Source organism: Tribolium madens, unplaced genomic scaffold (genome assembly GCF_015345945.1).
Source record: "Tribolium madens isolate multiple individuals breed KSU strain unplaced genomic scaffold, Tmad_KSU_1.1 Scaffold_91;HRSCAF=231;Tcas5.2_LG7, whole genome shotgun sequence".
Classification (NCBI taxonomy): domain Eukaryota; kingdom Metazoa; phylum Arthropoda; class Insecta; order Coleoptera; family Tenebrionidae; genus Tribolium; species Tribolium madens.
Window position 1 is genome coordinate 15,322,203 of NW_025401063.1, and position 26,394 is coordinate 15,348,596.

Consider the following 26,394-nt stretch of genomic DNA (forward strand, 5'->3'; position numbering starts at 1 on the left):
AAAAACAAAACAAAATTTCGTTCTGAAAATACGATCACATTTTTTATATTACTTTAATTTATATTAATTATTATTTTCTGGAGGCAAATGATTAAAAATAAAACCGCTTGGTTCCATACTTTATATTCAGCCTGTATGTATACAGGCTGTCCCAGCGAGTTGAGAAAGTCCATTAAATGGTACAATTAGAAAAAAATTATATAGGACCTTGACAGATATACAGCGTGTCTTAAAAATAAGTTACAATACAAACGTGTGTGACGGTTTGTTTGACGAAAACATGCACTTTTTAAAAATGTATTACACAAAAACTAAGACGTTTAGAAATATTTTTTTACTACCGCAAAAAAGAAGGTACAAGCTAAATGGTTGTAACATTTTTTTCGTGTGTTGCATTTGCAAAAATAAAAAATTAAGGCGTTTGTTGAAAGTTCAATAACCTGAAAAATTTTAATGGAACACCTATTTATTGTTTCTGCATTTAAAAGATTGTTAACTTGTCTTTCTAAAATTATTTACTTTTAGGTGTTTATAATCAATAACTAAAAAGATATTTAACGTTAAACATAAAAAAATTATTACTAATTTTTCAGTAACCAAAAAGTGCCCAGTTGCACAAGAGATTGAAGAAATATCACTTAATAATTACATTTGTGTTAAACTGAATCTATTATTCTTTATTTTTACAATAAAACAATTCGAATTTCAGTATTTATAACGACTTTTACAATCTCTGGATAAATCAACGGATATTGATAGGCATTGTTGCTACAATTAATATTGAATGTTAAATATCTTTTCATTTATCAATTGTAGACATTAAAAGTTTATTTTTTTAGATAGACAATTTATCAATCTATTAGATGCAAAAATAAAATATAGGGTCTTCCATTGAAATTTTTTAAGTTATTTAACTTTTAACAAACTTTTTAATTTATTAATCTTAACAAATGCAAAACACTAAAAAATTGCTACAGCTTTAACTTCTTCCTTGTAGAAGGTTTTGTTCTAGCTGTCTTAATTTTTGTGTAATAAATTTTTAAAAAATGCATGTTTTTGTCAAAAAAACGTCTTTTTTCTAAAACTAAGCACAATCGACTAATAAAAGTTTAGCATATAACATTGTTTCAAAAGGCTACATCCAAAAATTCTAAGAAATATACGGTGTTTCATATAAAAAACACAAGTTTGTATCGTAACTTATTTTTGGAATAAGCTGTATGGTTAAAAATGATTTTAGGTGATGCACTAGATTAGTATCTATCAATGTCCTATCCATTTTTTTTTAAATTTTACAATATAAAGGTCTCTAATGGACTTTTTCAACTCGCTGGAACATCTTGTATATAGGATGCGCCAGAATTCGCGCCCCAGAGAAAAATGCCATATAAGATAAGAAATATGGAAAAAATGTTAAAAAAATTTTATCTACAAAAATTTCGAAGTTATAAGGGTTTAAAGTTTGCACTTTGACTCTATTTATTTCTGTTGGAAAAATAATTTTCCAAGTTTTTTTGCTATAGGCTATTAAAAGAGGAAACAAGAAAGCTGTATCCTAAATTGTAACTCTGTTCATTTGTGGCTTTTAGTGGCAAAATTTTTGTCCCTTTACTAAATAATTGTAAAAAAACATATACAAGATCATCAGTATCCTTAAATAGATATAAAAAAATGTCAAATGTCAAAAAATAATTGTCAAAATTTTTTAAACATTTTTTTCATGGTCCTGGTTCCACACCTTACTTAAAAATTTTCTCTGGGGCGCGAGTTCTGGCGCACCCTGTATATTAGGTATATCTAGAATTATTTTTACTCACTTACTAATGAATAACCAGTGTAGATTTTCGTAGGTGGTCCCTTCTCTTCCCTTCAAATAGTTTTTGTTTTTTATTTTTTTTTAATTTTGCTACAGAATGGGGAATAAATAAAACAAACATACCATTTAATATTTTATTTATACAAAAAGTGAATTCTATAAATAATATCTACATGATGATTGTTCAACGAAATTTACAATTATTTCAACAGGATGGAAGTAACTCTTGTGGGATCGTGAAGCTGTAGTTTGTTAATTTCCAAAGTAAAGATCTGTTTTTATACATAGTTGGATAAAATATGACAGATGGAACTGGGATTTTAGTACAGTGGAAGTGATGACGGTAGGATTGTTGGGCTTGTGGGGTGATAAATGAAAGTCGTATTTACAAGAGGTTTCATCTGATGTGTTTTATTATGAAGACAGAGATACTATATACAAGGGTGCAGTGCAGCGACAAAGACAACGGCGCTGTGTTCTTGTTTCCGTGTTGCATAGCCGCTGGGTGCTCTCCTGAAACATTGTAAGAAATCAGTTTTGGACGACATTATGTTGTACAAAAAAACTGGGACAAAAATGACAACTGTTCAAATGCAGATTTGCCAAATTTGCACCGCTTTATTCAGGCTTGCTAACAAATAGGTGTACTTTAATGACATAAGACAAAAATGACACGTGTGACACTTACGAACATCAAATCAAATTTTTAGATGTTTTTGGTATTACAACTGACAACAGTGTTGTTTTGACTTTATCTTGACAATTAAAAGGTTGATAAAAATGTAAGAAATTTCGATTGTCCCAGTTTTTTTTTGTCCACTAACTGTACAGGGTGCTGCATTTTGGATGTCCGAATAGGGAATCTCCGAAACTAAGAGGTTTAGCCAAAAACGAGTGATACATTCTGGGGCTCATTTTTTGAGTAAATAATATTGGTTTAAACCGCATCTCGCTATCGTCTTTTGTTTTCGACTTACAGACAAAAATTGACATTTTAGCGAAATCTAAAAAAATTCATATCTTCGTTATTATAGAAGACACAGATTTGAAATTAAGACATTATACAGGCACTTTTTTACGTAGAATTTATTAATGTAGTTAAACAATTTTTTTCAGTTGTTTAGCCGTAATAAACTTGTATTTTTTTAAATGGGAATCATAGGCGGCTATGGCAATTTTGAAAATCTTATTTTTTTCTGATCTAAAAAATATATATTTGTAACAAAATATTTTTTTATAACTATACTTAAAAAGTGAAATACATATTTTGTGTGATAATAGTTGGTCATGGAAAAACTATTTCACTCCAAATGGGTAAATAATAATCAATAAGAGTTTTGTAAACTGTAAAATAGATGAAAAAATAGATAAAATTATAAAGATTTAAAAAATATGATACGGTAGAAGCATTGAACAAATATCCGAGCGCCTCAGAACAAAATTATTACATATTTTTAAAAAATCCAAAAATAGCCAAAACAAATGTGTCAACAGTCAACACAATTAAAAAAAACATTTTTTTTGATGATCTAATGGAGGTAGGATAACGTTCCACATAGACGGAATTTGGGTATTTGAATAGTCATATCGTCATTTTTGTGTCATATAAAATATATTTTATTGAAGAATTAAAGCGGCTTTTTTTTACAACACACTATGTATCACTAGAAGTTGCAATGATAATGTTAGCTTGTTTAAAAACAAAGAAATGTTATTAGTCGCCAATAAGTTGATTTAAAATTTATTTTGCATCTTTTTCATCACTTAGTACTTAGAAAACTCTTTCATTAGTGACACTGGTTGAATATAATATAGTTTAAATCCTTTTGGTTGAAAATGCAACATTTTTCCATGGCCAGCTGCGAACAAAAATCAAAGATAATTTTTTGCGAAAAATGTATTATAATAATTTGCTACAAATATATATTTTGTAGATAAGAAAAAAACAAGCTTTTTATTACGGCTAAACAAACAAATGAAAAAAATGTTAACTACATTATTAAATTCTACGTAAAATATAATAATAATATAATGTCTTAATTTCAAATCTGTGTCTTCTATAATAACGAAGATATGAATTTTTTTAGATTTCGCTAAAATGTCAATTTTTGTCTATAAGTCGAAAACAAAAGACGATAGCGGGATGCGGTTTTGACCAATATTATTTTGTCAAAAAATGAGCCCCAGAATGTATTACTCGTTTTTGGCTAAACCTCTTAGTTTCGGAGATTCCCTATTCGGACATCCAAAATGCAGCACCCTGTACATGCACTTTGAACCTATAAGTACAAATGGGGCGGCAATTACGCGCAATTCACTCACCAAATACGCTTCATTAACCTTGTTTCGTCTCGGTCTTTCGCTGCCTTCTGCACGTTTCCTATTTATTAATATTGCGGGTGCGACATCTATTAAATCTACCTACTACGCAGACGAATATTGCAACTTTGACTTGACAGGTACTTTGATTAAATTAGGGTTCAATTTCACTTTCGGCAATGTGCAGGAAACACCCAATTTATTTTTGGCATAAGAACCAACATTAGAACAGTTTCTCTCTTATTTAAACTTTAGTTGTTTGGATTACTATTTTTGTTAAAGATTACTCTAGAAAGTTTTTAAACCAATACATCTGACACTTTCTTAGTCTCCTCAACTGTCTTTTGTAGCACGATGTTTTAAAACGTCTCACTTGACATTTTTTTAAATTTAAGCATTTCTTTAAAAGAGGAAATAACGCAAACCTACTTGATTTTTGACGCTAAATAGAATAAATTAAAATTTTGTAGGTTTAAAGGGTGAACACTAAAAAAGGTAAGGTTTAGACCTCCAAACCCTAGGTTTTTTAGAAAGCTTATTAAAAGCTCTACACGATAAAGTAATATTTTGCGAATGTCAACACTCTGCAGTAGTTGCAAAATATTGATTGAATTTCTACCATAATAATTTAGGACCAGACTCAGTAAACATGGTTGCAATTGTTTTTATTCACTTTTTCTTTCTAGCAAAGCCGTTGTAATTTTTCAAAAATGGTACTTTTTTTTCATAAAATTGCCCTTAAATGATAAACGGTCCATGATAGACCCATTAAACCTAATATGGATATTCTTAGAATTAAAAACTCTTTCAAATAAGCGCATAATATACCTGGTGTTCTATCAGAAAAAATATAACTTTGTTGCACCACCCTGTATAAAAATTACCTATAATGCCAAAAATATTTTTGGACCATAGAAAAAATGAATGTTTATCGTCAAAAGAAACCGCATTTTGTTATCTTCTTTACTGTCAAAGTAATCGAAGAAATACAGAGCTCCGGAACACCCTGTATATGCGATCGAGAGACGCCAGTCAAGGTTTGTATGCTATTTTATTCACAATCACATTATTTTTAGTCAAAAATTGAAATAAAATAAAATTCTAACAAAGTTACAGTCTAGACGTGGTAGAAATGTCAAAAAAAAATGAAATAATGTGGGAATCTGATATTAAAAGAAGTAAGAAAAACTGCTACAGAATGAAGAATGAATTGAATACTAATTTAGCAAAATATTATGTGTCACTTGACAATTTGAAAAAAAAATTCTTGTATTTTTGTAATCTTAATGTTGGCAATCCTGCATATTACAGCATAATATTTAGCTAAATTAGTATTCATTTGCTCCTGTAGCAGTTTTTCTTACTTTTGAGGGAGTGCACTGCTTCATCTCAACGATTTTAAATCAAATTTAATTAACTTATTTTTAATTTTAACTCAAAAATGACGTGCTTTCGGCACGGTTGTAAATAGAAAAGTTTTTTCTCTTGACGAGTTCCATTAGTAGTTAAAATATTTTGCTCGCCATCCGTGAATATACACAGTGTTTCAGAACTCGCGTCTGAGAGAAAAATGCTAAGTAAGATAAGATCCCAGGAACATGGAAATAAATTAAAAAAACTGTATACAAAAATTTCGAAATTATGCACTTTGACACTATTTATTTTTGTTGAAAAAATAATAATTTACATGTTTTTTTTTTCTACTCTAACAAAGAAGAATTGAACTATGTTAAACGTTATTTGTGGCTTTTATTGGCAATTACCGAATAATTATAAAAAAACATACCTATACAAGATCATCGGTAATATTAAATAGACAAAAAATGCCAAATGCAAAAAAATTTTTGACAGAATTTTTATATTCCTGGTATTATCCATTCACGAAGTTGTTGCCGCTAAGCCATAAACCGTACCCCTTGTAAATCTTCATAATCACCTTCAAACCGAACACTCGTGCCTGTTTCTTTTGTTGTGAAAATCCAAGGTACCTACTCAATGTGTCCATTCTTGTTTTTCCATGTCACTGTATGTTGTCGGAGTAAGAGGAAGATAGTGACGTAAAGCTTTCAAATAAGAAGTAGAATTCCGGATCAGTGGTTACAAAAATGTAACGACTTAAATTTTAAAATTTATTTAAAAATACTTAACAAATATTCGTTTTATAAAATGAAATAAGTAATAAAAATACGATACATGTACCTAATATCCTACGGCTAATAATAATAATTGTGTATGAGAATATTCTTCGGATAAAAAAGTGTGGTCATCCAACCCAAATCGAGGGCGAAATGTTTTGGGTGCACTGGTACCTGTCACCCTCGGCTTCGTTATATTGCTTAGCGGCAACAGCTTTGTGAATGGATAATATCTTATCTTTAAGACTCGGATTATATGCACGAAAAATTTGTAAAATATGCACATTTATATGCACGTATTTTCAAAAAAATATGCACAAGATATTAAGAAATATGCTCTTCACTTAACAATAAAAAATCAAACTTTATATTCATTTTTTTAGTATTTTCTACATTTATTGCAATTTTGACTCAAAAACAAAACATTTTTTTTTCGCAAAATACGATCACATTTTTATATTACCTTAATTTATATTAAGTATTATTTTCTAGAGGCAAATGATAAAAAGAAAACGTTTAGTTCCATACTTTCTACATATTCACCCTGTATAAAACGAATTCAAAAGGAAGCACTCAGTAGGATAATAATTTTTTGAGTCCGGCTTACGAATTACCGGTTGATTTCTCTTTAGCATATTTTGTAATGGGATCTTTTTTATTAAACTGTCTATTTTTTAACTTAAACTGAAATGTTTAATCAGAAATTTGTGATTTAAAGAAAATAATAAATGCAATATTTCCTAAAATATGCATAAGGTTGCCAAAATATGCAAACTATGCATTTTCTATTTGCTTTATTTTAATCAAAAAACAATAGATATGCATAGAAAACTTATAATTTTGTTGATATACCTACCTTTTAATAACAAATATGCATTTTGAATATAATCCGAGCCTTACTTATCTTACTTGGCATTTTTCTCTGAGACGCGAGTTCTGAAACACTCTGTATCTATTTTTGACCTCTTTCAAAAGAAATAATTGATTGTAATGGTGATTATGACAAACGCAGGGCACGACAACGATACAAGTAAAGGATTTAACAACATCTAAAGTGTCAATAATCATTAATCGCTACACACGGGTAAAGAAATATACCTGTTAAAAGGTTTATTAATCGCTACACACGGGTAAAGAAATATACCTGCTAAAAGGTTAAATACCAGAAAAAAAAAAACATCCAAGACATTTGTAGTTCATGAAAAATGTTTAATTATTTATTCCTTCATTTAAGTTAATTTTAAGTTCGTACGATCATACCAGAAGGTATGATCACCCAGAAGGGTGTTCTGCTTTTTTGGCGATGAGTGTATTATATTTATTTATGTTATTAAAAAAATTGCCAAAAAATTTGTTTTGACGTTTTATTCTGTCAAAAATAACAATCCAGTTGGTTACACTTACCTGCTCCTACCTGACCTGGCAAATCAGATATAAAACAATTTTCAGAATTTCAAGTGCAATTTAGTAAAATGAGTTTTAAATTCGCATTCAGCAACACAAAAAACATAAAATAATCCTCTTTTCATCTAAAAGAGGATTTCGGTGTTAGACCGAGTGAAGGTAATTGAGATCGGAGTTGCATTTATTATTGTGTTTTTGTTACACCATAGTTGTTATTATTCATACTGTAGTAAAATGTGTGTTTTATTATGGCATCATTCATTTGAATACAGAGTGGAATTTTTAACTGAAATAAAATTCATAATTTGAATCTAAGCGATTTTTGTAAAAAATCCTGAAACAAATCGATTTTTATTTGTCCTTGCGCATCATTTGACACATTTGGTTTTTGTTTATCTGTTTTTTAAAATGCACAGCCACCTATAACTTTTTTTGTCAAGCCTACGTGATAAAAAATAAAACCAATTTTATAAGATGAATCCTATTTTACGCAACAAATGTTTAAAATTGATATCGTTCCTTTCCTGACAAATTGCAAAACGATTGTATCATGTATTCCTTACGTTTTGCAACATAATCGAAGAACATTGAGGGCCTTTAGTAACGTTTTAGGAATAAAATTAGGCCAATCACGCGAAATGTTGCAAAAGATAAGAAATGCATGTTACTTTTGATTTGTAATTTGTTCGGAAAGGAACTGTGCCCATTTTGAACATTTATTGCATTAAATAGTATTCAAGTTAAGAATTTGTTCTTATTTTTTTATTACGTAGGCTTTAAAAATAGTCAGAAAACAAAACGACCTTTCAAACGAGGTGTCACTTGTAATACCATTACATTTGAAAAAAAAAAGTTATAGGTGGCTGTGCATTTCAGAAAGCAAAAACCATATGTGTCAAATGATGTGCAAGGAAAAATAAAATTTTTACAAAAATCGCTTGTATTCAAATTATGAATTTTATTCCAGTTAAAAATTCCACTCTGTATATTTATATTTTAAAGATAAAATGCTGCGACCATAATGAACGTTTGTATGCGTCAAAGTATGTAAATCTTTCATTTAAATACCTACATATAAAATGTGCTAGTGTGAAAATACTCTTTAATCTTCTACTTATATTAGAATGTAGTAAACGCAAAAGGCGCAATAAATATGTAATGCAATAAATTTCTGCAAAGTGAATTTGCATGTACTAAAGAACGTAATTTAAAAATTCTGTATTAAAATTAAAAAATCTTTTGTTAGATGAATTGTATTCGTTAATTTTTTAAAAATTCACTTTATTACCTAATGCATATGAAAATTATTTGTGGAACTGGAAATTTAGCGAAAAAATTTAAGAATCACTCAATTTCAGCTTGGCATTGGAATAATTGCGATATTTCAACAGATTATATCTGCATGGTAAATTCGGTTTATAAAAATAACATCCAATTATACAGGGTGAATATAAAGTATGGAGCCAAGCGGTTTTAGTTTTAATCATTTGCCTCCGGAAAATAATAATTAATATAAATTAAGGTAATATAAAAAATGTGATCGTAATTTCAGAACGAAATTTTGTTTTGTTTTTGAGTTATGCGATTTTTTTTTGTCAAAATTGCAATTTATGTGTAAAAATTTTTTTGAAAAAATTAAAAATAAAGTAGATAGTTGTAATCCTTAGAGTATAGCTTTTATGAGAAAAATGATTTTATAGTGGGTTGCCATTTAAAAAAAAATATTTTTTTGTAGAACTCAAAAATAAAAGGAAATTTTGAAAAATTTTATTCTTGTTAAATCATCACATTTTTATAGTACTTTAGCACTTTTTTCAAAAAATAAATAGTTTAAGCAAAAAACGTTAGGTTCCATACTTTTTATTCACCTGGTATAGTATTTGTTTTACTCCAATAAATTAAAAAAAAATTCAACGGTTTAGTTAATTTGTTTAGTTTTCTTATCGATTAGGAGAATTTTATATGTGAAATATATGAACACGTCCAGTTTATTTAATAAAAATATGTTCAGCAAATTTAAATGGAGTTTTGCTGCTAGTTTCGTTCATATAATTAATTGTAGACCCTCGTAAAGCAAGTTTAATATTGCTGAAGAGCATGTGAATTGGGATGGGGTCATGAAGGTTACATCATATGAGCGTTATTTACGGGTGAATTCAGATTTTGTGTCAGCGAAACATCTCCGAGGTCTCCCTTGAGTAAATAAACATATCTTGATTATTATAATATACAACACAAGAGACATTCAAGAGTGTGAATAATCTTTTTTGCATCTCTTTCAAAAATTGCGAGACTTTTGTCAAAAACTAAAAAATAAGTCACATCTCTGTGCATTTTAATTTCCTGAAATCGTGTCTCATACATCACAATACAAAATATAGTTCTTGGTACACCCCATTTTAGGGAATTGATATTTTACTGAACGAACATTTCCAGGTGTTTTTTATTTCGTATTGGTATAAACAGCATTAGTGCCACATCATTCATTCTCTTATTTCCGTTTAATATTTTTAAATTTTATTTTTAGGTAATACATTGCTGTCAGTTGTTACAATAAATCAAATGCTTTTAAAAATTCCGTTTATGCCATCCGTTTCTTCTCTTTCATTAATGACCAAGTTTTACACCTTTTAAGTTACATTAGTCAGTTCTAGTTTAAAATAAAAAAATTAAAACTTGAAGCTAAAGGCCAGTTTCATAGTCGAATTTAAAAGAGCATTAGATTAAGTGTTATTTAGAATGTGTTGATTGCTACGCACTTGTTGACAAGAATTTCACATTCTAAACCGCGCAACATTAACTTTAAAATCTGTTATGAAGTAAATCCTAATTCATTAAACATTTAGAATTAAAGAATGTAACATTTAATTCTGATGGATTTTTTATTACTATAATACCAAAGGATTACATATGTAGGTAGATTACATGCAAAATTGAAAATTTATCATTATCCCAAGGGCTCAGATGTTCGATCAAGAGGCGCAGTCTTGACATTGTATAAAGCCCAAGGGGTAATGCCATTTCCACTGAGGTTTTAATACTATTTTATTTGTAATTACATTTTTAAATTCTGTTTTTCTGTCAAAGTAGGTGCATTGACATAATTGCTATGCAAGAAAATTATGTTTTTGACATTTAGCTGAATAAACTGTAATTTTTCATGCACACGTAATTCCCACAACACTACAATAAAAAAATATTTACTTTAAGTAATAATTTTAAAGTGAAACTTTTTTTCCATCGCTTCAAATTTTTTCTATCGCATGTCGCATTACAGTCGGCCGCGAAGTAGGGGTAAAGTGAAAGGCGCTCCGCAGAGCAGAGCGGTGTAGCATTTATATTCTTACTCATTCGTGCAAGTGCAACAACAATTATCAATATCTCGGCCCCTAATTTTGTAATACGACGATGGAACTAACTAACTAACTAACTAACTAATTCCATTCGATAAAGCAGAAAAAATCCTACACGTTGCTAGGTTTTTAACGGCAAAACAACCCTCTGTCTCCCACAGGAAAAAAGGGTTGAAATTTAAACATTGCAATTTGAGACAGTTTCTGTTGTTCGAACAAGCTGAAATTTTGTATACGCACGTAATTCCGGTGACAATACAATCATATTTACGTACTTTAATCAATAATTTATAAATAATTAACAATTATTGTCATAAACAATATCAATATCTTGGCCTTTAATTGTCGTATGACGATGGAACCAACTCTATTCGATAGAACAGAAAAATCTCCATAGGTTATTGAGGTTCATAAGGGCAAAACCAACCCCTTATTATCTATAGGATCGAAGTTATTACGGCTGAAACTTTAACGTCACTATTTGAGACAGATTCAATTCTCTACAGTATGTCCCCGGATTGAGTTTAGAAGAGGGAAAAAAATTATCTTTGTTTTTATGCCAAACTGCAAAGGAAAGGAAAGGATTTTTTGCTAAAATCAGCAAATCAGTAATTAAAACTTCATTATTCTTAACTCAGTAGAAAGAAAAGTTTATTTTTCTCTTGATTTTGGGCTAAAAGTTAAATAACTTAAAAAATTTAAAAGGAACACCCTATTTATTGTTTTTGAATTTAAAAGATTATTAAATTGTGTTTCTAATAATATTTACTTTTAGGTGTTTATAATCAATAACTAAAAAGATATTTAACGTTAAACATTAAAGAAAATAATTACTATTGTTTCAGTAGCCAAAAAGTGCACAGTTGCACAAGAGATGAAAGAAATATCACTTAATAATCACATTTGTGTTAAACTGAATCCATTATTCTTTATTTTTACAATAAAATAATTCGAATTGCAATATTTATGTCGACTTTTACAATCTCTGGATAAATCAACGGATATTGATAGGCATTGTTGCTATAATTAATATTGAATGTTAAATATCTTTTCATTTATCAATTCTAGACATTAAAAGTTTGTTTTTTAGATAGACAATTTATCAATCTATTAGATGCAAAAATAAAAAATGGGGTGTTATATTTAAATTTTTTAAGTTATTTAAACTTTTAACAAACTTCTTTATTTTTTAATCTTTACAAATGCAAAACACTAAAAAAATGATACAGCTTTAAATTCTGTACTTTCTTCTTAACATTAAGTAGGAAAAAATTGTTCTAGCTGTCTTAGTTTTTGTGTAATAAATTTTTAAAAATGGGATGTTTTCGTCAAAAAAAAAACTAAGCGAAATCGACTAATAAAAGTTTAGCGTAAAAACATTGTTTTAAAAGGCTACATCCACAAGTTCAAAGAAACATACAGTGTTTCATTTAAAAAAAACACAAGTTTGTATTGTAATTTATTTTTGGGACATGCGGTATGGTTGAAAATAATTAAAATAATTTTAGGTGATGCACTAGATTAGTATCTATTAATGTCCTATATTTTTTTTTTTAATTTTATCATTTAAAGGTCACTAATGGACTTTTTAAACTCGCTGAAACAGCCTGTATACAAACTTATTTTTAATCTTTGTTTTAATTATTTTTATATTTAAGTTGATCAGGAAAAATTAAGCAAATAAATGGTTGGCTGGTTTGTCAATTTAAATAGCAGTATTAAAGTACTTAGTTATGCAACAAAGAAGTCCAAAGAATTTTTGTGATTAATACCAAAATACATATTCGTTTTTGCAAATAAGGCTTTACGTTTGTTTTTTCACTATTAGTTGTTAAAGATACCATTATTATTTAGTTTGTCGGGAGGTTGTGAAGTTGTTTTTTGCTCGAAATTATTTTCATTATAGACCAGTGGCAATAATGGATTAAAGGTGGGTAAATACTGATATTGGAGGGTATTTCATTGATACAAATATGTCTGGAATATTATTATTTAAAACTATTACCATCACAAGTACTAATGGAAATATTTCTAGATAAAGTTAATAGAAAATCAAATAAAAAGATTTAAACTGTCTCATTAGAAAACATTAGAATAATCGCACCTCTAATTCTTCTGTCTATGTCAAAACTTTCAAAACATCAAATGGGTTTATTTCATGTTGAAATACTATCGGTAGTAGTCAAATGTTAACACTTTTTTTTTGCAGTTTCTTTGTCATTTTACCAAATATTTAATATTTCATATTAATAAATGCAGAAGGAGAAAAATCACAACCTCATTTACAATAAAAATAAAAAATACTTCCAATTTAAATTAACACTCAGGTAAATAATTAATTACTGTAAGTAATAGTGAATTAACAAAAATATTAGTTGTGAATTACGATATGTTACGTCTGAGGCAACATGTCCATTAAGTAAGATTATATTTTTCACCGTTGTATTTCTGGGTCATAAATGTGCTAGAAGTGAAAAAAATGTTATATAAAACACGGTTGAGAAGATTTTTATGGTGATATAATATATTATTTTGACTATCGCACTGCAGTAAATGAGAAGAAACAAAAAATATATTACATAATTTATTCAAAATTATTATTCCTTTTATTTGAAATTTTTGCAATTTTTAGTATTTTTACAGAAAATTACAAAATTACAGTTTTCAAACTATTTACTCTACTGTTGCGTAGATGGCGGTTCCTAGCCAGTTCCAAAATGTACCACCAGAATAATTTGTCGCTTGTGTATAGACGGAAAGCCGTTCAAACAAGTTTTCAAATAAAAAAAAGAAAAATTGAATTTTTAAGAACAGTAAACAAATGGGTTTTTTACAATTGGATGTTGTTCCTGAATTAAAACAGTACCTCACACACACAGTAACACAGAGTTTTTATCTCATTTTGAGTATTTGTAACGGATTGCAAAATTCAATAGTTTTTATTTTTTTATGAAAAAACGCATTATTTAAATTGCATAAAAAAATACAGTAACATAAGTAGGTATTCTGCCACACAATTTTGTTATAAAAAAATAAAACGGCCAAAAATAGAGGTTTTTATAAATTTATTTTTAAATGGCACGAACAAAAAATTTCAAATTAATATATACCCGTATTGCTGCTAAGGTCATCAAAATGTTATGATAATTCAGAATTTTTAAATAATGATTTATTTTTTAATCATTTGCCTAAAGAAAATAATAATTTATATAAATTAAGGTAATATAAAAAATGTGATAGTATTTTGAGTACGAAATTTTATTTTGTTTTTGAATATGCGATTTTTTTTGTCAAAATTGCAATTTATGTAAAAAAAAATTTGAAAAAATTAACTATAAAGTAAATAGTTGTAATCCTCATCATATCTTTCATGAGAAAAATGGTTTTATAGTGGGTTGCCATTTGAAAAAAAAAATTTTTGTAGAACTCAAAAACATTACATTTTTATAGCGCTTTATCATTCATCAATTAGTTTTTCCAAAAAATAAATAGTTTAAGCGAAAAACGTTTGGTTCCATACTTTTTATTCACCTAGTATGTAGTTATGTTCTCTGTTTTATAATTTTTTTAGACAAATCCCAAATCACCTTATGTTTTTCATGACTTTTGTTCGAAACCTTTTGATTTTTTCACATATACGAAAGGTTTTTTAGTATTTCCTAATTCCTAATTGTGTGAAGTCGTGCCTTTGAAACCAAGTAAGATATTTACTCCGTTTACCACAATCCCGTATTTGCCTCTCGCCGTTAATACTCTGTAAAGAGTGTAAAACATTTGAAATATATTCCGCGCGTTGTCGGCTGATGCAAAATTGATGAGTAAAGAGTTAAACCTGCCGTCCCATTTGTAAAACACTTTAAAAGCTTTCCATGCCCGCTTACCATTAATGACGTGTACGTTAACACTTGTAGGGGCTGCAATTGTAGGGACGCATGAATAGTTCCCTGAATCAGAGAGATGTGCACTTGTGATGTGCAATCGTGACGTTAAACCATCAGTCCATTGGTTCTGAAACATATGTTAGAACGTGACGTGGATTTAAAATGGGCGATTATTGCTAATTCAAGGAGATGCAGCAAGCTTTTCCTCCTCTATACCTAAACAGTTATGCAGAAATAAACTTTATTTTTTTGAGAACAAATAAAAATGGTTAGGAAAAACGATTTCTTCTTTTTTTTTCGATGTTGAGCGATTTTATTAATTGTTACATTTACTTGCTTTTATCAACTAATTTCAGTAGATAAAGTAGTCTTTTATCGTCTAGTGAAATAACGATTGTTTGTATTTTATCAACTAATTTTAGTAGATGAAATTCTTTTATCGTCTTGCGAAATAAAGTAATTTTTATCTACTGTTTATATTCAAGAAATTCTGGTAGGTGAGTACAAAATAAAACGAAATATTATACACGACGATAAAGATTGTTTATCTACTCGTGAAAAAAGTCCACTCGTGACCTCGTCACGTGTAAACTTAACCTTTTTACTCGTTATTATTATACAAGAAGATAAAGAAATTGTTTATCTATGAGAGAAAAGGTTAAGTTTACGAGTGATGAGTGGACTTTTTTCACTAGTAGATAAACACTCTTTAACGTTTTTTTTGTGATTTTTATTGTTTTTGTACCTTTACTGAATAATTATAAAGAAAACATACAGGGTGTTCGGTCCAAGTCGTCCCGGCTGATAACACCTAAACTTACTTCTTTTTTTCCAAAAATTAATATTTAAGTAATAATATTCATTCTTGGCTTTCTTAATAAATGTATCAAATTTTTTTAGCACGTCCGGTGTTACCGGGAATGCTACCAAATTTAGTTTTTCAAATGGAAAACCTATGTTTTTTTCCCCCCAAACAATAATAATTGACATGAAAAATACTGTATATCACTATTTATTACATTTTGCGTAACACAATGCAATCAAAAAACATCTTAAATATTTATAAGGAAATTGGTCGCGTAGCCTGAATTTTAATTTTAAAGGAAAGGCGTGAATAAAAAATGCTTGGATACAGTTTAATTGTTGGTTTGACAAATCTGATTTGTCAGTTTATGAGCGAGTTCTCTTATGGAAACTCTTGGGTTTTCTTCGACTGATAACCGAACATTCAGATTTCTATTTTCTTGTTTTTCACAAAGAACCACATTTTTTAGTTTTAAGAAACGAACCTATTCGTCTCAGTTGTTTTTCAATTCGACTAAATTTCCAACGATTTGGGTAAACTCTATTTGAGTATTTTTCTCTATACTGTCTTTCAGCTTCCGCTCTATTTTTATTGCACTTAAAAAACACTTTAAACTGATCTACCAATTCGTCGTAATTAATATCATCCATTATTAAAGATCTCAATAAGATTTATTGACAAATTAGGCTTTGTCAAACTAACAATTAAACGGTATACAAGCGTATTGCTTTTTGCATAAATACCTTGACAAGTAAAATCCGCCTACGTTGCAAAATTTGCAATGAAATTCAAAAATTTAAATTGTTTTCTGAGTGCATTATGTAAAGGAAAATGTAATAAATAGTGGTTTACAGTATTTTTCATACCAATTATTATTGTTTTGAGCAAAAAAACATAGGTGTTCCATTTGAAAAACTAAATTTGGTAGCATTTCCGGCAACACCGGATGTACTAGAAAAATTTTAAACATTTATTAAGAAAGCCAAGAATGAATATTATTACTTAAATATATACTTTTTGAAAAAAAGAAGTAAGTTTAGGTGCTATCAGCCGGGGCGACTTGGACCGAACATCCTTGTATACAACATCATCGGTAACATTAAATAGATATAAAAAAGATAAAATGTCAAAATTTTTTGACTGATAGAATTTTTTAAATACTTTTTCTATGTTCCTGATATCTTATTTTACTTGGCACTTTTCTCTGGGGCCAAAAATTCTAAAACATCTTGTATAGGCAACATTAGAACAATAATTTGCAATCATAGGTAAAATAAAATGAAATAAAAATTTGTATATTACGACCGATATGGGAAATATGTCATTATTTTGCAGGTTGGATAAAGCTTAAGGCTGTTAAAATCGTACGAAAATTGTATACCGTTTTATTCACAATCACATTTTGTTTTTACAATAATGTTGCTTTATAAATTGTGTTTGTGAAGTTCTTCAGTAATAGTCACTATTAATGACACTGTGTATTATCTTGGAAGCGCGATTACTTTTTATTTGCCCTTCCCATTCGGTTTTTTAGCAACTAATAATATATCTCTAAGACGGTGGGATTTAAATTGAAAAATTTGATAAATTCTTACATTCTGACAGTCATAAGAGACAGTAAAACATTTAGAAAAAGTTTTAATTATAAATTGAGAGAATAAGTGATGACGACCATGATTTCGGCATTAATGTTGAAAATTCTGATTAAATTTTATTTAGAATTAGTTTTTAATTATGTTTGTTGTACATATTAAATCAAACTTTAACTGTGATTGGTTACTTTATGTTGGTGGGGCTGATCAAGTAACGCCTCTACTATAAGTATAATTTATTTTGAATTGACATTGCTTAATTTTTAATATTTTACTGAAATGAGGAAATACCAACTTCACTGTAATTAAGACCACTTCAAAGTCGCCAATCAGTTATTTTACAAATTAATGTTCCACCAAGTTTGATTTAGTTTTCCCACAAAATACAAAGTTGTTAATTGTGAAAAAATCTCTGATATTTACGAGTAGGTACCATCGGTGGACATAAAAAACTAGGACAAGCATGGCAATTGTAATTGCATGACAAAAATTACGTTTACATCGGAAAAATTTGTTTTTTTACAAATAAGGTTAAAAAAATTATCACATACTAAAGATTTATTATCAGAAACATTATTAAGGAAATCCATCTCGAAGGCATTATTTGTTTTTGTACGTCTGGTAGATTAGACATTTTTAAATTTGACAAAAGGGTTAAACTGACAGTTTTTAAGTGACAATCGCGACAATGCAAAAGATTGATACACAATCAAATTTTGGATGTCTCAGTTTCTTATGTCCACACCCCAGCGACTTGAAAAAGTCCATTAGTGACCTTTGAAAGGTAAAAGTAAAAAAAAATTATAGGTCATTGATAGATAGAGCTTATTCCATATCTGGTGGCGAACTGACAGTGACAGAAAAGACACTTGGAGTGCGCCCACTTGGTTAAGATAAAAAAATTCATAGGCGTACTTTTTTTCTGTAAAAATTTTGAAGACAACGATTGTTTGGAATATAATTTTTGAAAATTCTTTTCATGCGTTAACAATTTAATAATTTGTTCATCATTCTTCATCTTATGTACGAGTACCTACTTATTATAATTTTTTAAAGAATAACAGTGTTTTTGAAATATTATTTCATACGACGCCTGTGAACAATATTTTTTTTAATAGTCAACATATGTTTAGTGTCAAAATTCAGTCATTTTTGAAAACGTCAGTTCGCCACCAGATTTGGAACAAGCTATACTAATCTTGTCCATTGTCTAAAATTATTTTCAACTATACAGCGTGTCTCAAAAATAAGTTACAATACAAACTTTTATTGGTCGATTGTGTTTTTTTGACAAAAACATGCACTTTTAAAAAATTTATTACACAAAAACTAAGACATCTAGAAATATTTTTTTTACTTCCACAAAGAAGAAGGTACAAGCTATAAGGTTGTAACTTTTTTTTATTGTGTTGCATTTGCAAAGATAAAAAAAATGAAGGCGTTTGTTACAAGTTCAATAACATAAAAAAATTAAATAGAACACCCTATTTATTGTTTTTGCATTTATAAGATTATTAAATTGTCTTTCTAAAATTATTTACTTTAAGGTGTGTATAATCAATAACTAAAAAGATATTTAACGTTAAACATTAAAAAAATAATTACTATTGTTTCAGTAGCCAAAAAGTGCACAGTTGCACAAGAGATGGTAGATTTATCACTTAATAATCACATTTGTGTTAAACTGAATCCATTATTCTTTATTTTTACAATAAAATAATTCGAATTTTAGTATTTATAACGACTTTTACAATCTCTGGATAAATCAACGGATTAAGTGATCCTTGGTGGAATTACTATGGTTGCTATAGTATCAACAATGCTCAGATATTGATAGGCATTGTTGCTACAATTAATATTGAATGTTAAATATATAAAAGCGACATCCAAATACGCCAAGAAACATACGGTGTTTCATTTAAAAAAACACAAGTTTGTATCGTAACTTATTTTTAGGACATGCTGTATAGTTGAAAATAATTTTAGGTGATGCACTAGATTCGTATCTATTAATGTCCTATACATTTTTTTTAATTTTACAAAACTCACTAACGGACTTTTTCAACTCGCTGGGACAGCCTGTATATACATACAACATCTAATTTTCAAAAATTGCAGTAATTTTATATAAGACTTTAATAATTCTGAATACATAATTCAAAGTACATAATTCAATGTTAATTCTGATTAAATTCCAAATGTTTGCCCGACTAATGCTAAAGCAAACGGCTCTTCGTGAAATTTTAATAAAATTATTTCAGTGTTTTAATTAGACATTTCAAATTTTAATTAATATCTAATAATGAGTAGTGGTATTAAAATATGTAGACATCTACGGGTTACATTATTTCCGGTCCTGATTTTTGTTTAACATGTATTATTGATATTAGCTTTGACTTAAATTTTCAATAAAATTTATTAACTGCAACATGAATTATTTCAACTAATTAACCTGCTCTGTAGCCCAGTCAAATTAGACAAAAATAGGGCGATCGGTGGAAAAAAATCCTAGAGAGTTGGAATTTTTTTAAACGCTTTCTTTATTCTTGGGTAAACATATATCAAAAGTCCCTGAAGGAGGTGGGGGTGAGCTCGAGAAGGGGGAGGGGGCTAAAGGCGTCTTTTTTTGTTTTTTTGTTTATATCGCGGAAACTATCACTCCTAACGGTTTTTGCCTGCTTATCAAGATTAAAGCCAACAAAATTTCCTACAAAAATGGTCCCTTACATTTTTGTTGTAGGACTAACCGTAAGCGAGTTATAGGGCTGACAAGAAACATCATTTAAAAAATGTGCTTTATCCGCATTTAAAACAGAATTAATCTTATGATTTGAAAAAACTGAAAGCAAATTGAATTTATTGGGTGCAGCACTTCATTAGAGAGTCTATAAAGTCTTCCGAGTCATCCTCATATGCTGCATCTTCGTCTTCAACTTAAACATTGAAAACAGAATTACAGTCTTGTTCAGTACAATATTAATTAATAGATAATTTAATATCGATGATTTGAATAAAGCTTACAGTAAATTGAATGTATTGGATCCAACAGTTTATTAGAGGGTGCCATGAGGGTCTATCAAGTCCTCCGAGTCATCTTTATATGCTGAACCAGCATTTTCCTGCGACTTTCTCCGCGTGTATTTCTGATACAAAATGGAAAAAAGCCCGTTCACAAAACCATTCCATAGGCTTAGGTACTCTATAAAGCTAGATAATTATCTATGTTATGTATAGGATTCGGTTATAGTAGTCTCGTTCTTCGCATGGGCTATGTTTATGGATAAATAAAAGTAAATAAATAAATAAAAGTGTCGTCTCAGTGCACTTCTGCACTCTCAAAATTCGAAATTTCATGTTTCTAATTTTGTTTTTAACGTATAAACTCTACTTTATGTCATTAAAATTTGTAATGTGTACTTCTATATTCTCTAAGGATCATATTTTCTAAATTTAATGTTTTTATATCCCTTTAAATGTGTACACCGTTTTATTCCCTTAAAAATTAATTTTCGAAAAATCTGATTTTAGTGCCCCTTTACACCTCTAAAGAATTTTGTGTTTATATCTTTGTTTAAACATTTACACCCCATTTAACCCCCTTACAGATTGATTCTCTCTTTCTTCCAAAATTTTTATTTATATCTCCGTTTAAATGTTTACACCCGAGTCACCTTTCAGGCAGACTAGCTTAGTTGGGGAAAGCTCTACACATATAAATACTTACTATATACTAATGAAATGTATTTCAAAGGATTTTTAATGCAATTTTATGTAGACTCAAAACTTTTGAAGCCTACGCTTGGTCCTACGACAAAAATAAATAAGACCATTTTTGTAGGAAATTTTGATGCAGAAATAGACTTCTACAGAAAATTCTGCATAAATTACATAAACGATGAGTTTGTATTTATGGACCCTCGTGACTCCCCCTTTCTTTAATAAAGTATTGGACCCAGTAAATTCAATTTACTGTCAGTTTTTTTTAATTACAAGACTAATTCTGTTTTAAATGCAGATAAAGCACATTTTTTTAAATAATGTTTTTTTCTGCCCTATAACTCGCTTACGGTTAGTCCTACAACAAAAATGCAAGAATCATTTTTGTAGGAAATTTTGTAAGCTTTAATTTTGACAAGAAGATAAAAACCTATAGGAGTGATAATTTCCGAGATATAAGCAACAAACCAAAAAAAGACACCTTTAACCCCCTACCCCTCTTCGAGCTCGCCGCCAACCTTCGGGGACTTTTGATATACAGGGTGGTCCAAAAGTCTGGAAACGATGTTATTCTGGCGAAACTATCAAATTGTTTGACAAATAAATTTATAGGTGTGTAATGGCTATAAAAATTCTATTCAAAAAATTTTTTAAATATTAATTAATTGTTTACCTATACTTACGAGATAAACATAGTAACTTTTTTTTAATGGCAACCTACCACAATTTTGTTTAGACAACGAGTTCGTTACAAGAATTGTTGCTGTGCAAATAATTTTTTTGTAAACCTCACATTTTATTGTTAAAAAAATGTTTGACTTACAAGAATTATAGAATTTTTTTGGAGTAAACTACCAGTTTTTTTTGGAAATAAATTAATTAATGTTTTTAAAGGTTGTAAAGGAGCGATGCCAAAAAAAATATTTTAATTAATTGTTTAAATTTTTGAGATTGATACTAATAATTTTTTTCCTAAATAAAAACGGTTTTTTATTTATTGTTTTACAAAAATATGTTTAATGCATTTTATAAATGTATAAAAATAGTTATTAAAAATGTTACAATTTATGTTAAAAAAATTATAAACTTTATCTGTTGTCAAAAGTTTCTTCCACCGGCCAAGGGTTGGTCTGTTAAGACTGAGCAGTGGTGTAAGCACATTAAGCTTATTACGCCTTCTTTTAAGTCGTTGCTATTGCGTCGTCATTTTGCTTTAATTTCCAAATAAAAATTGTTTGTCTTTGGTGCGTTTTCTGAGACAACAGCACAAAGTGTACCAAAGACGACAATATTCAAAGATAGATATTAAAATTTTATTGATGGGGTGGGTATTTCCTGACTAAGCCGTAAGAATATTGCACCAGAGATTAATGCAGGTAGAAATAGTAATATTTAAATCTAAATTATTTGTGGGATGCAGTGGATGCTCAAGAAACCATCGTTCGATCGGAGGGGTTAATATCAGATACCAAATAGTCACACAATTGTGGGGAGGGTAATGTTTACGTAGGTAATAATTGCAACTATTTGTTTTTTTTTTTTTGTAAATTATACAAAATAACGCTATTTCTTTTTGAAAACAAATTAATACTTTTTTTTAAAGAAATATTAAAATATTTATTACATAAATTAAAGAAACGTGTGCTGTTGTCTCAAAAAGCGCTCCAGAGAGAAACAGTTTTTATTTGGAAAATAAAGCAAAATGACGACGCCATAGCAATGACATAAAAGAAGGCGTTCTTACCACTGATGGTCGGTCTTAACATACCACCCCATGGCCGGTGGAAGAAAATTTTGACAACAGATAAAGTTTATAATTTTTTTAACGTAAATTGTAACATTTTCAATAAATATTTTTGTACATTTATAAAATGCATAAACATATCTTTGTAAAACAATAAATAAAAAACCGTTTATATTTAAGAAAAAAAATATTAGTAATAGTAGTAGTAGTAATCTCAAAAGTTTAAACAATTAATTAAAATAAAAAATATTTTGGCTATTTGCTCCTTTACAACCTTTAAACATTTATTAATTTATTTCCAAAAAAAAACTGGTACTTCTTTAATTTTTGTAAGTCAAACATTTTTTTAACAAAAAAGTGTGATATTTACAAAAAAAAATTTTGCGTGGCAACGATTCTTGCAACAAGCTCGTTGTCTAAAAAAAAATTGTGGTAGGTTTCCATTTAAAAAAAAAAGTTACCATGTTTATCTCGTAAGTATAAACAATTAATTTTTTTTCAATTTTTTTTTGAATAGCATTTTTATAGCCATTGCACACCTATAAATTTATTTGCCAAAAAATTTAATAGTTTCGCCAGAATAACATAGTTTCCAGACTTTTGGACCAGCCCTGTATGTATACCCAAGTGTAAAGAAAGCGTTTAAAAAAAATCCAACTCTCTAGGATTTTTTTCCACCGATTTTCTAATTTGACTGGGCTACTGATATTTTTAGGCTTTCTGCATAGCTGTTAGATATTTTTAATTGTAATTTTGTGCATTTTTACCTGAACCGTAACCCTGCTGACGGTATCGGCGTCGTTGACGTGGGGCTGTGCCGGCTGGATAATCTCCGAGCCTTTGTACCAGAAAACCGTCCCCAAGTCGTGTGGTCCTTGATTGATGACGCAGGTGAGCGTCACCAAGCTGCCCGCTTTAACGTGCAGGTCGCTGGCTTCCAAGATCCGAGCTTTTGCTTCTGAAAGTATTTTCAATTTTGGTTAATTTATGTACTAGAATATTAAGCGAAAAAGTTTTTTAAAGCGAGCTATTGTTTTGGGTCGTTATTGCGTTACGCAGCCAGACAATGGAAGATTGAAAGGCTGAGTGTTTGGCTCGGGAAGATCAGGGATAAATCTAAGGTGGGAAATATCATGTGCGGATTTGTTCAGAATCCACATTCGGGACATTTCTCATTCTGAACCGATAGATGTAATTTACGAGCGGACCAGTTACCCTGGAGAGGAGAGTTTACCGAAGGAGGCTGCTGGTCCGAAGCCAATTTCGCAATATATATGTGGGATTATAGAAAGATGAGAGGCCATGCTTGTTTTGTTTCAAGAGACGATTTTGGAGCATTTCATACTGGATTGCTCGATTTCAAGACTTTATTAAACGTGTGTCAGCGGGAATACAAAATGTTTTTAAATGTACGGAATTGAAGTCATTGTGATAAATGGAAATGTAATGCTCCAGAATATTTAGATGTTTGCCAAACTAGTTTGTGAAAAAGTGCTTTGGCAGGTGCTGACAACACCATATCAAAAAATAAAACAAAAGTTGCGTTTACAAATTCAGAATTCGCAGTTAAATATGATTTTTCAATTTGATTCAATATTGTAAAGTGGGCATGCAAATGATATTTAATAAATACAGGGTGTTCCGTTTAAACCCCACATTAGAAGTATTGGGAGTTTGAATAATCGTATTTATTTGAAAATTGGTACATAGCCATATACCATTAAGTTCTCATAAATGAAAATATTTTCAAAATGGCGGCACGTCCGGTTATACCGGAAGTCGGTCTCAACTTTCTTATTTTAAATGGAAAGGTATATTTTTTACTGCGTTTTTCAATTAATCGGATTATTTTAAGGGAGCTTAAATCCTTTTTCTGGTGTTTTCAAATTTTGGAAAAAAATAACATATCCCAAAATTTTAAGGTTACCTTTATAATGATTCAAATACTCATAACTCATTTTTTTTCAAATGGAATACCCCAATTTTTATTATACTAAATAGAAGAGAATTTAATTCTGCATCGATCTGTATTATGGTGACTTTTTGTTAAGACTACAGAAAATTTTTCGTTTACCGTTTTCACATAGTTTGCTATGGAAGTCAAAAATGTCAAAATTGTTTATCAGAAAACGTCGACAGTAACTTATTATTTGCCAAATAGTACCAAAATATGGAGAATCAAAGTTATGCAAATTTAATTATTATTAATAGGTTCTACCATGCAATCATTATTTAAAGCTAACAAGTGAGAAAAAATTATTTTTGTTTAATAAACGACATCATAATTTTGTTACACTCTCCATAAATACAAAATAAATTGATTAAATCTAAGTTTGAGTAGCTTTGACTCTCCATATTTTGGCACTATTTGTCAAATAATAAGTCACTGTCGACGTTTATTGAGAAACAATTTTGACATTTTTTATTTCCGTAGCAAAACGTAATAGATTTTCGACAGTCTAAAAAAAGTCACCATAACTTAAAAATTATTAAATTTAGGTATAGGGAATGTTAATACAGATCGATGCAGAATTAAATTCTCTTACATGTAGTAAAATAAAAGTTAGAGTATTTCATTTGGAAAAATTGAGCTATGGGTATTTAAATTATTACAAAAGTAACCTTAAAATTTTCGGGTTTGTTAATTTTTTTTCAAAATTTGAAAACACCGGAAGAAATATCTAAACTTTCTCTTTAAACCCCCAAGAAAACGAATTCAGAATTTTAAAAAACAGTAGAGCTACCGATTTTTAAAGTGGAAGGTGCAGATCCAAAAATTTTTGAAAAACTCGAAATATTTCAAAAACGGCTAAATTTAGGTATAGGGAAAGCTGATGAAAACTCCCTTAAAATAATCCGATTAATCCAAAAACGCAGTAAAAAATATAGCTTTCCATTTGAAATAACAAAGTTGCGACCGACTTCCGGTATAACCGGAAGTGCCACCATCTTGAAAATATTTTCATTCCAATTTTCAAACAAATATGATTATTCGAACTCCCAATACGTTTAATGTGGGTTTTAGACGGAACAGCCTGTATGTATTTAGAAAAGTAAATAAATATAAAATTGTGTTTATTAAATTTTAGTTTTAGAAAATAAATACATACATCAGGTTGTTTAGTGTTTAGTGTTTTTAAACTAATAAACACTTTGATGTAGGTAAATTTTGCTGTTATGTTGGGTTTGTTAAACACAAAGGTTAATTTTAACTCATTTATATGTTACGTAGTAGGTAACATATTTTTTTAAGAATAAAATTATATTTTGAGATTTCTCTGACTTGCCCTTAAAACCTGGTAATATTATCATTGAAATAAGATTGTCTTTTATGAATCGACATAAGTAAGACTGTCATTATGAAATTCATTATTTTGTATTTGGAAAAGCTAAGTTATACGAGGCTTACATTTAATCCTTTTATAGTTAATAAGACAACTAGAGTTTTATAGACAGTTTAAAAATCGAGGTCGTAGTTTAAATTCGAGCGACCGAAGGGAGGCTGAATTTTAATGGACTGAAATTTTCAAACTTAAAACTCGTGTTGTCTTCAAGATTTTTAGCAACACTTATATTGATAAACAAACACATGATTAGCCGTTTGGTGTGACGGGCTAATCGTGTTTTT

General features: G+C 29.1%; 1 protein-coding gene across 1 annotated transcript in view; it reads right to left on the bottom strand.

Moving 5' to 3' along the window:
- Positions 1 to 2,033: 2,033 nt before the first annotated feature.
- LOC123011511 (zwei Ig domain protein zig-8-like) overlaps positions 2,034 to 26,394 on the bottom strand; it is a 247,656-nt gene continuing 223,295 nt past the window's right edge. The window contains exons 4-6 of the mRNA XM_044408968.1: positions 23,534 to 23,724; positions 14,909 to 15,035; positions 2,034 to 2,329 (exon numbers count right to left, since the gene is read on the bottom strand). Coding sequence (XP_044264903.1) covers positions 2,214 to 2,329; positions 14,909 to 15,035; positions 23,534 to 23,724 — 434 coding nt within the window. The 3' untranslated portion in view covers positions 2,034 to 2,213. The remainder of the gene's footprint in view (positions 2,330 to 14,908; positions 15,036 to 23,533; positions 23,725 to 26,394) is intronic.